The sequence below is a fragment of the Chlamydotis macqueenii genome, chromosome 3 (assembly GCF_036417535.1).
Source record: "Chlamydotis macqueenii isolate bChlMac1 chromosome 3, bChlMac1.mat, whole genome shotgun sequence".
Classification (NCBI taxonomy): Eukaryota; Metazoa; Chordata; class Aves; order Otidiformes; family Otididae; genus Chlamydotis; species Chlamydotis macqueenii.
Genome location: NC_141558.1, coordinates 73110922 through 73125329, shown reverse-complemented (window position 1 = coordinate 73125329; position 14408 = coordinate 73110922). Strand labels below are relative to the sequence as shown.

At 39.8% G+C, this 14408-nt stretch overlaps 1 protein-coding gene across 1 annotated transcript in view; it reads right to left on the bottom strand.

Moving 5' to 3' along the window:
- SUSD4 (sushi domain containing 4) overlaps positions 1–6942 on the bottom strand; it is a 32883-nt gene extending 25941 nt beyond the window's left edge. Inside the window, exons 1-2 of the mRNA XM_086744608.1 lie at positions 6870–6942; positions 5384–5596 (exon numbers count right to left, since the gene is read on the bottom strand). Coding sequence (XP_086600734.1) covers positions 5384–5596; positions 6870–6942 — 286 coding nt within the window. The remainder of the gene's footprint in view (positions 1–5383; positions 5597–6869) is intronic.
- Positions 6943–14408: the final 7466 nt, after the last annotated feature.

Sequence of the window (14408 nt, the reverse complement as noted above, 5' to 3'; positions counted from 1 at the left end):
GATGGATGCCAGAAGATAACATCAATGGACAGCTCACTCTCTTGGCGTCACAGCTTTCTGTTGCTACATCAATAAAATAAGTGTATACATACGTTGCAGTAAAATATGAGATTTCACTTTCAAAGCAGGGGAAATGGATTCTGTAACAATGATCTATTACAGCGACTTCATCCTCATTATTCCAAATAACAGCTACAGATCGAATCATTTTAATCGGCTAGATGTTGGCAGAGAACAGCGATAAGTTGCTCACTGTACCATCCTTCGTCTGCGACATTCTGGCTGACTTTTCTAACAGGTCTATTACAAGCCCCAGCTAAACACGGGACCAATGGACCACAATATTACAGCTCTTTTCCCTGATGCCTTGTGAGCAAATGCTTTCCCGCTGGCTGAATTTGTATTGTTTAGCACTTATTCAGGCATAAATTGCAGTAGCTGCCTCTCCGCAAATAAATGGATTAGCTGGCACAAACTCTGCTTGGAAAAGCTGAGAGTAAGTGACTGAATTTTAAAATGTCCTGTCCTAGAAAATAAACTGCTTTATTCTAAGTACTTTTCAGCAAATCTGTGGAAGCTGCTAAACCATTTAAGGGACTACACAGTCTCTAACCAGTAGCAAACAGCAACGGCTGACTTTTACGCTCCTTTCTGGCAGTTTTACATGATCTGTTTATAACTACTGTGTGAATATTAAAACGGGTCAGCCAAAAGAACCCCCTAGATAGGAACACATTCCTGATCTTGAAGAGGCACAAACAGCTGGGGTGCAGCCGGCGGGCCCAACAGCGTGGCAGGTGCAAGGGCTCATCTTGGCCTGGCTTTCATGAAGATGCAGCTTTGCACATTAGGAGTTCTTGGCTTTAGCAAACCATGTCACCCTCCATCACAGGAGGGTATTTCTTTTTTTTTGGTCTGAAGAGTAGAATTTGTTAAACACTATAGTCACAGTGCTTTAGTTTATGTGTAAATTGAGCATCATCCTCAGAACTGTTTCTTCCAGCGCATAGGGAAGGAGTACCACCCTCCCTCCTCACAAGAGCACCTGGGCCATAAAGGTAATTCAGAGGGAAGGCATGACCTGGATGGACACTATGGAGACAGCCACACCATCCATGGGTACTAGCTGGCTTGGCATGGCTTCACCTTCACTATGCAGGTGAACTCTTACCCTCCAAAAATTGTCACTGGTCCATGCAAATCCAGAAGCTGCTTGTAGGAATTGCTTGGGGAGTACTACTTGACATTGGCCAAAACCATGTCAAGAACCTTTCTAACACTCTAACAGTATGTGCCATTGAAGAGCCATGCCCTGGTCCATGCTCTGGCACTGTTTTGTTTACTAGTCTGTATGTAAACTCAGAGGTCCGGTGCTCCTATGTATCTCACTGTGGAGTGGTCTCTGAATTAGCCTTGACTACATCCAGTCACAACACTCACAGGCTGGAACGGAGAGGAGCAGGGAGGAAGGATGAAAGGAACATCATGAAGAATGAGTTGAATGCAGGGAGAGCTCATCTGCACCCTGTCCTCTTAAAAGCAAACATTTAAGAGTGATACTGCCTCTTGTTTTTTACTAGTGTTAAATCCATGGTAGTGTGTTAGTAGAGTCGTTCTGTGGATGGCAAACACAGTATTTTGGTGCATATTAAATAACACTTTCTCTTTATTGTCTTTGCTTGTATTACAACAGTGCTCAGAGACTTTGCCTAAGATCTGTAGCCACTGTGCTAAGCACAGGTTACAAACATTATACAGCGCTTATAACCAGGCTTAAGAATCAGCAAACACTGGGCAAGACAGATAAAAGATGGAGAAATAAAAATACTTCAGTCATCTCACAGATCCAGGGACAAAGGCAAAGAGAAATGAGGCCTAAATGTCATCCAGGAAAATTGTAGCCAAACTATGCTGTAGTCCACTACTTTTACTGCAGGTTTATCATCCCTGTCAGTGGGAGAATGAGGCACTGAGGACATCTTGAAGGCACCTGCCTGCAGAAGCACTAGGAGAGAAGGGTACAGCTCTGCACTTGGTTGCTACCCCATGTAGACTGTAAATTTAGATCCAATCTCAGAGGAGAGAGGTAGCATTTCTTCCAAGTAGGGCAACAGTCTCAGCAGCCACATTATCACAGTGGGAGAAGATTAGATTAAAGTGTGAACAACATGACATACTGCTCTTAAACAGTAAATACAAAAATTCCACCTTAGAGCTTTGGTATTTATGTGCATAACCGTATTAAAGTCACAAAGCGCTGCAGATCAACATGAGAACAGAACTCTAAGCACACAGACTTTTGACAGGGCATTTACTGGGGACCTAGTCATGCAACTTCATTCTCATACTGACACTTAACATCTTCTGCCTCTTAACGAGAAATGACAGACCTATAAAATCAAACTGATTGGATGAAGAGCTCCAGGCAAATGTATTAGTTTTAAAATAAATTACATTCTGAAACAGGTTGCTTTGCTTCCTTTGGTAAATAGCATTCATTTGTGACTAGAGATTGTTCTAGTAAACATATAACTAAAATTAAATGTACAAAACATACAGACATAAAACCATATATAATCATTCTTAGTTGAATTCAAACTTCTGAGATTAACTTAAAATGAACTGCAGTATTGAGTGGTTTTACTGTTCAAGCTCAGCTGGCAATATCTGACATTTGCACATACTGTGATGACAGGCACAGCATACCACAGCACACACGGCAGCCAGCCCCTGCCCTAAATGAGTAAATGCAACATAAAGTTTATTTTGCCTTGTGATAGCTAATGATGAATGTTAAAACATTAACTTCTTACTTCTCCGGTAGCTGCTATAGATTTCAAATTTCTTTTTATATACCGTTACAGAATTTCTGCAATGAGGATTTTATGGATGTCATTAGGCAGCTGAGAATTAAAAACCCTGTTATAATTCCTCCTTAATTGCTCTCCAGATGTGCCGCATTCCTACACTGCCCATCTCCCTGTTGTGCTCCTCTCTCATCATTCTGCTCCCAATGCACAAAAGGATCACTCTAAAAAGCACTTAAGCAAATACTTAGGTTTCCTGGATCACTAGTGAACCTCTGTTTAGTATTTGTTCTGAATCAGTGGTTATATTGTGCACTGGAAAGAAAAATTAATTCTGTCATCTGATTTTTTTTTCCCCATTGTTAAACCCTAGGATTGTTTTAATAATACATGTGGTATTATTCTACATTAATCAGGAAAGTACTTAAGCACTTGCCTCACTAAATCCTAAATCAGAATCTTACTCTTCAGTCCAAATAATAAAAAGTATTTTTGTGTATGCCTAATTTAGAGCACAGAACTTTAACAAGACTAATCACATAATTACAGTTATGCTCAAGCTTAAGTACTTTGCTTGATCAGAGCACTGGCTTGCAATCCTTTTTAAGTGTTCTGTGCTGTAAAGTAATGATTATCTCTTAAGCAACTGTTGCCACACCATCCATCACATTCTCATCTTCCAGTTTCTTCCTTTTTTGAAAACACCTGGCTCAAGCGTTCATCACACTGACACCAGTGGCAGTTTTACTGTTAATGGCATCGTGATCAGAAACTTCCTCCACAGATTTCCACTGGACTGGGGGGCAAGGGGGCTGGGAAGAGATTTGAATATTCAATAAAACATGTTAACGCTTATTTGAACAACTGCAGTGGATGATACAGGTACTATTTCAAAGATGCACATCAAAATTCCTAGAAGCTACCTGCAGTGGTTAAGAAAATAGATTTTCCAAGCATTACAGCTTTCGCTGGTAGTTTGAATATCCAGTTTAGACATATTCTGCTGTCACTCTACATGTATTTTTTCTTAAGTAACCATAAGATGAGAGAGAAGGGCATTTACGAAAGGCGGCTGTAACAGGAGTGGGCATGAATTTCATACATACATTATTTTTAAAGGCATCAAGTCATTTCTTTGATGTTGCCCCATGCCACCATTATGACCGGATATTATTTGCCCTGATTGCCTTTACGTCCTACACATCAGCTGTCGTCTCAGTGTGTACCCTAAGACAGCTCATGACTGTGCCCATCATTGCTCTGTAGCCTGCGGCCTCAGTCATGTCCAGGAGTCTCCTACCAACAGGACAGCTACCTGAAAGACCATGGACTACTCACCAGCTGCCTCTGGCTACTCTCTCCGATACCTCATGCACCCACTTTCACACAGAGCACTGTTTAAGGTTGTTTCCTTCACTTCTGTCTCCTGAGCATTGTCCTCCTGGGCCCTGCTTGCTCCTGTTGTGGCACATCCCTTCATGCACCACTATCCTGGCACAGGATTCTCACACCCACCCACCCATCAGCATAAACAAGTACCTGCAGTTTTTATACATGCTGAGTGATGCATGATCCTATGTATTAAGTGTGTTTATGAGCCATACAAGTCTTCAACTACTTTTGAATAAAGTCCATATATTTATCTGATTTTAAATGATGGAAGGCATCCTGAAATAGAATTTATCTTGCTCCACCTTGAAGACAATGAGTCAATGGCTAATGACTTCAGTGAAGAAGACACAACACTCTAATGTACACACTTGATTTAACTAAAACTTTTTATGTCTGTTGATTTTGATAGCTCTGTTGACCAAAAATAAATCAACAAAAAGAACAAGTTATATCTTTAATATACTTGGTGAAATAAATAATTTGTGCTGCTTGGATGTATTTTGGCTAAAATTTACACTTAAAATATTCAAATTAATCCTATCTCTATCTAACTCCTAGAAGAAAAAAGTAATTTAATGTCCTGATTATGTAAAACCAAATACAATTTCAAAATGAAATACAATAAAAATACATTGGTTTATGTCATAAAAGGCTGAATTATCTCAAAGTAAACTTCTACTGTGACTTTAAACTTCTGCAGGCCATGCATATTTGATTTTCCTACTTGAATCATGCATACATCATAAAATACAATTGGTTAAAACTCCTACTTAGCATGAGCAGTAGCACTGAAAATTTATTATATTATACTAGTAAAATATTGCACAAAGGAGTATTAAGTGGGCAGCTTTAATAAATAGTTACAAACAGTTTATTTATACTAGAGGTTGTTTTTTCTCGCTGCATCAATTTGTAAGTAGTTAAAAGGGGAAATACATTATGTTTTTGTCTTCAGATTTATTTATATCTCTTTCAACATGTGTGCATGCACATACACAACCGCTCATGGTATAAATTTAACTGACAAATGGGGATTATGGATGGGAAAATAAAGTATGTCTCAAATTAGACATAGTGAAATGGACTCCAGCTTTTGTGTTTTGTGCTGAAACACACACAGACGTGGTACATGAACAAGTGAGAAGAACTGACTCTGGTGAACTGCTTTAAGAAAACTGACTTACCTTCTTGTAGGCACACAGGTTTATCACTTGGTTTCCAGCTCAGGGAGCCATTAAAGTGTCTCACACAAAGTTTTTTTGAAGTACCATTAAGCCTGTATCCTTCTTGGCAATGGAACCGGACTACCACACTTTCAAAGAAAACACCTGCACTGGGTGTCTTGTATCCATGTTCGGGAGCTCCAGGATCAGCACAAGCGTGTAGGTCATCAAACCCTATGTCAGACAAAGATACAATCAAACTGTGTTCATTCATTCCTCATGCAACCGTAGTCGCATGTTTTCTAGGTTTTTCCATTTGATGTTTAATCTTCATAGGGGCCTCATATCTTCCATTAATGATCAGTGGCAAGCCTACTTGGGTATTGGGTACTCCAGACTTGGGAGAGGACCAACCTCCAGCTACAGTAGAAACACTCAGGTGACATAAATACTCCCGTCTTGTGCAGCTACTGAGGAAGCAAAGTCAACCAGACTCCTCAGTAGCTGATGATGATAAAAATAAAGCACTTGACCCAACCTACCAGTGGGGATTGCACAGTAATGTATCTGTAATTACTCTTGGGGACTATGGGATTTTGGAGGTCTGGTACAGTCACTGGAAAGAACAATAATGTGCCAGAAGCAGACAGGAAGATGAAATAAAGAAAAGGGCACGAAGCCTAACTGCCATCCAAAGACATAGTAACTAAAACAGAAGACGAGCTGCTTGGTACAGGGATTTCAAGTGGGGAGGGAGCTCTACCACAGGGAAAAGGGACATTGTGATGTTGGATACATGTTATCCCCCTATCACATTGGCTTGATGGCCCTACCAAATTCTTAAAACGCTCTTACAGGAGCACTGTATTACTGCATTGATGCCAGAAGGGAGTTTTGTAAGGCCCTTTACTTCCAAAAAATTAACTGTAAAATAACAAACAAAACTCCAACAGTTGCAATCATAAAATGTGACTGTTTATCACTTTATCAAACTCATTTCAATGTCATTTGCATAAAATGAAGCTTTTTTTTACTGCAAAGCAAAAAAGGTTTAGTGCAGCACTGAACAAGTCCTGCATACTGAAAGACCAAATAGCTTTGCAAGAGGAACAGTACGGGGACAATTAATGCCAGTGGGAGGAGTGCCTGGAAAATTTGAAAATCATCACATTGTAGCTTTAATGTTTTGATTTTAAAAGAATAGTATCAGAGAGCCTCAGCTATGTCCTGCATGATAAGGATGAAGTGCCTCTGTAGTACAGTCAGAGAGGAGGAAAATACTACAGTAGAAGGTTTTTCAAAATAAATCTCCCTTTCCTGAGGCCAAATCATTCCCTCCGTGGAAGGGCTCGGTGTGACGCTGTGACAGCCAAATGGAGCACACTGAAGGTGATAAAGGGCTCTTGGAGTTGAACACTGAATTTCTCCCTTCAGTCCCCTTGCTGAAGGCTGCTAATGGAGGACACAAGAAACACAAGCCAAGTCACCGTGTTGTACGTCCAATTACCTGCTCCTGCTAGCAGAGGCAGGGCATACCATCGGGTCACCAGAGAAGACTGCATTTCCCTGACTCCATACATGGCTGATTTTATGTGAGTCGAGGTCACCACACTGAACTCCCCAACCAGGCTACAATTTCCAGGAGGTGACCTGATGGTCAGAACCCAGCCTGAATACCTACATGCCACGGGTACTGGAGAGAGTCATCACCTACACCCAGCCTCTGGCCCTCTGCAGGGCTCTGATACCTGGGACACTTCACCTAAAGAGATTTCACTAATGTCCCCTCTCTTTGCACTGCTGACACAGCACAAGAGCAGCAGAGCATCAGCTCTTATGCATTTTTACTCCCCTGTCCAGTGGAGTTTATAATGAGAACTGAAGGTTCAGTGAGTAGCCAAGTCAAACAAATCTCTGAACTTCACACACACTCATCTGCCGCATGGCTCAAGACCTCCACTACAAATTGCCCAAGACACTCTCATTTGGTAGCATGATGAACAAGGAGAAATACAGTCATTATATTCATAGGATTACATACTGTAGGCAATACTTAATAAGAGAGAAGGGTTGTCCTTTTTTACTGGAGATTAAAAAGAAGCTTCTTATGCTTCAGTCAGCAAACCCACATCCTTCAATAAAGTCAATGATGATCTTAATTATTTTCCGTCAAACCAAGGGATAACATGACATTTAGCTCAATTTTGTTACTTTGGTAATCACAGAATTGTCAGTCAGGCAAGGAATATTACGACCCACCTTGAAATATGTGCCTTTTCTTACTAGCTGCATCAGGGAATAGTACACAACTGCCTACTACTATGCCTCTGCAACAACAGAAAAAAAGAAAGGTGCTGAGGTCGCATACAATTTGCCTGGTAAAAAAAATGAGCCAAGCTCATTTCTCAGTTTTCATTAAGTCAAATATGCAAGGTTAGAGATTTTGGGACTGTCAGCACAAAACCCAACATAGAAGGCAAGTTTTTTTTTCCCTAGTGCAGTCTAATTCTGTGACCCTACTGCCACTTCTCTGGTGACCTTTCACAAGCAAAGATTTTCAAGCCTCCTAGGCATTATTTTGCAGTAGGTTGATCTCTTAGGTTCTTTTTCTTGAGCACAGTTTGTGAGCAGAGAAATCTATCCCCAAGGGGCATTCCCAAGAAGCAACAGGAACACAAATGGAAAAATCGAATTATGTACCCTTTAGTTTCTACAAAGCCAGTAGCCAGCTGTTATTCAGCTACTGAATGAGATAACACATGGAAACAGCACAGGATCACTGCTTTCATGCAGCATTTCCATTGCTTGTTCCTGAAGCAAGGAAGAAGGAAAAAGCCTCAGGGAACAGCCAGTTAGGTAGATGCAATACGGTAACTTCTTACAGTAGGACCATAAAGGCAAAGCAAACAAAACCCCAGGCCCATCTTTTCTCCACAGATATCAACAATAAACTTGGCCCAAATCTTAGTCCTACCAAAACCAGTGGTAGTCACTTGTGTGATAATCTTCTTTTTGAAGGTGTGTATGATCCAGGCACAAAGTAGTGAAGCCAGCGCTGTGCCCCCTGTTCCTGTGCTTTGGTTGAGGAGACAGCAAGGATGGTGCTAGGGAGGTATGGCGAGGCTGGCCACTGTGCTGAGGACCTCTCAGTCCACGGAAGGCACTGCAGGTTTTGGAAGGGGCCATTACAATTTAGAGAAGCCAGGAACTGCTCTGATTTTTGCCAAGGTTGCTCCTCTCTTGCACAAGAGGTGTGCCAAGTATTTAAACAGTTTATCTAGCTGAGAGCTAAGACTATCACTGTTTTTCAATTTAAGTATGAAACTTCTGGTACAATATTCAAGAACAGCAATGCTGAAACACCCCTGAGAATTGCCATTTTCCAGTGGTACTTAATGAGATCAGACTTGGACCCTTTACATAATAATCCTTTTCATATAGTGCCATGTATTAATCTCCACCCTATCCTGTCAAAAATTAGTAAATACATGTCTCAAATAAAACACCGCGTGGTACATTAAATTCTTTCTTCTCATGAGCTTTAGTTTCCTTCCTTTTTCAAAGTTATGCATTTAAGAGCAGTTACTCAAAGTTATGATACAGTATTTTTATAATGACAGGAGTAATCTCACATTATAGACCGTATGTCTTTTGCTTTGGTCCCTTAGAGCCTGATGAAACCAGCCAAAACAGTTTTCAGCCAGAGCCGCAAGCTAAGTCTTTGGAAAGAACCATAAAAGTTACATAAATGGGAAAACCAATCTTTTGGTTATAATAGAAAGGTGTTATCCTGCAGGAAAGAGTATATCAAATAAGAGAAAAATAATTTAGAACTACAATGGATTCTGTTTCTTTATAAACCCTTCAATAAGTCTTTGGGGAAAAGAATTAAATTTTACTTTGACTACTGGACTTTTTTTCATGGTAATGGAGAAGGAAAGGGGAATCATCAGCACCTACTAGTAAAATATATACAACACACTTGTCAAATAAAGCAGTAAATTTTCATGTTACCAATATAGTAAAAATTTTGTAAGGTCAGCAGCCACCATCATAATCAACACTGCATCACTAGCAACAACTTTATGGGATGCTATGGTATGGCTTTAAATCCCTCAAGTAAAAACCTGACAACTACTGCTGAAACTCACTAGTTCAGTAATCAAAATAGCTTAATATTCAATGTAACTTGAAGACTTTCTGTCTTATGGCATCTTTAAGGGATATTGTATAAAATATAAAGAGCAACAATATCTTCTAGTGAGGCTCGTTACATAAGGTCATCATCACAAGTAAAAAATGCAGTTGATATAGAATATAGTTTGGTTGTGGTATTTACCATATTTCTACTGTTGGACCAACAGGAGGTCATCAGAAAATAGCAATGCTCTTAACGTGGATAAAACACAAGCAGTTTATATGGGCTCCTATTTTACCTAAATTAATTGGTATTGTCAGTCAGATAACAATGATGTCCGATTAATCAGAAGACTGATAAATAAGTAATGCCCTCCTTGGGGTCTAAAATGAACCAGTATAAATCATTTGAACACACTGTATTTCTAGAATTCTGTGTTATGTGTTCTCAAACATAAAATGATTAATTTCATCCCCAATGAAAATCTTGAAATATTGGAAGCCAGGGGAAATTATATATTTGTGATGACAAGAAATCATGATAGTCACAGCTGAATTTCAGACATGCCTGAAAAAAACACAGGAGGAAGAATCCCTCAGTTCTTCATGTCACTGTCTACTTCTCTGCACCTTTTTCTCAGTTTCCTCTTTTGTTTTCCTTGTTTCCCTCTCCCCTCACCTCTGTATCTTACAGCTCCTTGTAAATTCATGGTGCTGGCAAGGTGATTTCTAATAGAGATTTGATGGACTTCTTTGCCTCTAAAACTGCTATATAGCATTTCACTGACACACTGCTGATGCATGTTACTCAGAAATGGCTGCCCTCGTTCTTGAACGGAGACATCACTCTCATTCCAGTCTGTTACATACACATAGTGAAGGAAAAGTGACATATAATGTGCAATAATATTAAAGATATAGAGTATATTTTCAGTATTTGTCTTCAGTGCAATGGAGAATGGGCTTCTCGTACAGCAACACTTGTATTTGGGTTCACCAAATTAACGAGTCCTTTCTACCTCAGTCAGGGCAGAGGAAGGCAGAGGCTTTGCAGCTTGGGGCAGGACCAGACTGCCTGCATGCACATTTTGTAAGGAGTCTGTAAACACTGCAGGAGCAGGTTATCTTAGGCCAGCTCTCTCAGTAAAAAGCCGTATTAGGACTAAAGCAGAAAGGCCACAAGTGCAAACATGCTGAGGGCTCGCTTGTCTCACACAAAGGAAAAGTAATTTTCATCCCTTTTAGAGTTTCTGCTGTATGTTTCTAAAACATAGAAAAACTATGTTTTTCTTTCTGTGAAAGCCACAGTCACAGCACCCTGTGCCTTTGGCTGTTTATGCTTCCTTGTTGTTGATGATGTTAATTGAACTATCCACATACCCCTGCAACGAGAAAAGGAAGGATGTGCTTTGATTAGTGTCTAGCCTTGGAAGTGAAAAGAAATTATGAACTTGTGATTCCATTAGTGAAATGCCTGCTAAAATCTAAACTCTCTTTAATCCCTTAAGGGTCACTAATGCTTAAGCTTCCCTGAGACTTCAGCAGCTTTGTAAAACCCTGCCCCGTTTAAGATGGGAATCACAAGCTCCCTTGCTATCCTTGCAGAACATGCTCCCAGCTCCCAGTGCTGTTGGGTATCCCTTCTCACTCAACTGAGTATTATCCAGGGCAGCCTAACAAGCCACTGGAAGAAGGAGAGAAGTTCAAATTACTTTGTAGGAGAAATAGAACGGCAAATAAGACCTCCAGGGGCTGGGTACTTTGCTTAAGCCACAAGCTGATCTATAAAATCAAGAACACCATTAAGCTCCGTTCTCCTTCATATAACCCAAGAGCGTCACAGCAGAAGAATAAGAAACTCAGTGTGCAGTGCAGTTCATAAGCACCCAAACCACCCGTCTGCAATTAAAAATTTACATGCAAGCCCTGCATGAAGGGCAACAGGCTCCAAGAGCGGTAAATGAACATTCAAAAGGCTGAATTTTTCCTCATTTGCAATTCCCATTTTTCTTATCTTTCCATTTCATGCCCTCTTCTCCTCCAGCTCTGGCGTCCCACTTGTATTCTCCATCCTCCTTCACCCCAACACCACCCGCAAGCCAACTCACCACCTGCCCTGGCACCCTCCAATGAAGACCTCCATGCTCCCAAATCTTGCCCACCACCATGCCCACCACTTCACTTTCTCCTCTCCTCAGAGCACGCTTGGAAAGGAGCAGTCACTCAGAGATGCTCCTAAGAGCTCAACCTTAAAATCCCTACCCGGTTGTGACAAGTCCCTGGGCACTTCTATGCTAAATCAAACTGACATCTCCCTGGAAAGCCTAAGGACTGCTGCTCCCTCCTGAGAGGGCACAGGGGAGGGAACGTGAGGAGCCGTAAGCAGGACAGGGTCTTCCAGGAGCCATGCTGGAGCTGCTTCTGCCTGGGAAACGCACCAGTGAGAAAGGAGGAAAAGCCGCAGCATCAGGAAAGCTGGTCCAAGGGTCTTGCATAGATGACTGCAGATGTAATAAGAGCATCTTTACTTCAGGGGTCATGCCTCCAATTAGTTACTCCAATCACCATTCCACACTCAGGGATGAGAGCACACCCCAGCTGATGCTTGACCAGTGTCATACAGCAGGGAAAAAAGCTGACTTTTCTATCTTTGGAGGTGATCACCATTTTCAATTTTGAATGTGAACCCTGACACAGGATTCTTTTATTATCTCGACATTAGGCCAGTGCAAGAGGAAAAACCACTTAAAATTGCTGGAAAAGGAAGATGGTCTAGAATACAATCAGCGGAGCACTTAGGTAGACCCACAGCAAACTAAAAAGATGCATTTGTTTCTTCTCAAAAATGAGTTTCTTCTAATAAACATCTTAAACAGCACAGACTTGTCCCTTTAATCATAACTTCTTGCAATTAATATAGCTATGTCATCTTTGTAAATAAGCCATTTCATCTATAATGCAAAAAGCACTTGTTGCTTCCAGCCTTTTGTAATCCAACAACTCTGATTGCATAATTTATGAACCTTTCTGAAATGTCATACACTAGTGCATGCTCCTCTGAACCTACCATCACTTACATGAAAAACAAAAGGCGGAAAGTAAATCTGCTGGTGGTTCTGCTGACAGAGCTCTGTTCTTCTGTGTTTTTATTACAGAAAGTTACCACGGCTATTCTGGGGTATGATTCAGGGTGAATAAAGCTAATCTATCACACAAGAAATCCCACAGCCTCCTCCCAGTTCCTAAACATTTAAACTGGACATTGAGTTTTCGAACAAAGCCATTGAAAATGATAACATTTGCACACTAAGGCCTAAACTGAGGCCAGTTGAAAAGCACTTGGCAGAAATAACTAAAAACCTGAAGCCAGAGTTTGTTCAGTTTTCTGCAAGTCTAAGGTGAATATTTTATTAATTTCCATTTATTCAGCCAGTTCAGTTTAATGACTAGTTCTATTCAAGCTGCAAACTCTACCAGGAATTTTAAAAAGTATAAAACTATGTTTTTTTTTTTTCTATTCTGTGAAAAAGAAGCAGGTGAGAATGACTGACTTCTTCAATTTTCCTGTTACAGATAATATTTCACATTTCTAAGTGAATTAAAAATATAAAATGTGCTTAAATAAACTTATTTTTAAGCTCTGTATAAGCTCTATATATGCTTCAATAAACAGGCACATACCTAACACATCCTCCTATTCCTTATGCTGATAAGGCACTGTAATAAAGATGGTATTTGCCAACATGTGCTTGTTGACTGGTGACCCATCAGAATTATCTTAAGGAATTAAATACTTACAAATCAAAAATAAAGAACATTAATATATCACTTACTGAAAGATTTTCTTCTTACTGATTTAAGTGAATAAGTGAGCTCATTACTTTTATTTAAATCAACCAATCCCACTTATATTTTCATCCTCATATGTAACATTTTATATATTATATGTCTAGGGATTTCATTAGAGTTGCAATATTGTCGATGTGGGAATCTAGCCTGAGGTTACTAAATAGGATTAATAACAACATAGAAAGCTACTAATAAAAAAGTGTCAAATAAAATAAAACTATACTGCCATAATTTCAAGAATGTTATGGGACTGCTGTGTTTTTAAAAAGCAGTATCTAAGTATTGTTGTTTATCTGTCTCATATTTTCAGCACACTGGAAAAAATTAGTTACTGTTACCAAGAGTTAGTTTAACCATTTTTAGTCTAGACAGGCATCCCTTAGGAAATATAGCAAAAAGCCATTAAAAAAAAAAAAGAATCATGAGCTAGTACTATAGTAATATTTCTTCTAGGCCAATAGAATATAATATTATTCATCATAGCAAATCCAAAGTAATGAAATGTCACACTGTTCAGCAGAGATCCTTGTTTCTACAAGATGCAGGAATCAAATACTCAGAGGTATGAGTTGGGGGTTTGATATTTATGCTCTAATCAACTCCAGACTTCCCTAGATAATGCTGTATTTTTATTACACACAACAGTATGGTAATCCAACAATTTTTGCTTTTCAGCTGTGCTATAGAAATTGATTTTATATGTTCCCAAGAACAGGTAGAATTGGATGTAGGGACAATCAGGACTAAGATGTGAATATTACTAAACTTTTAAATAAAGTGCACACTAGAGAAGATGGAGAGACAAAGGATTAAAAAAGCTGGTACATACTTAATGCAGGAGAGCAGATAGACACCATTTCCAGCTTTTGCACTTGATTTCTTATCACAAATCCTCTGATGTGTCTGAATACTCTGACAGCTTTTATGCCCTACAGTGATTTTCCTCTATATGCACCTACCCGTGAAACTGTGACCTTTCCTCTTAGATGGGGACATCATCGCAGCCATCCATTTTTTATTTGCCTTTTTCTCCGCATATGTTTTGCTTGCTGGTACTTAT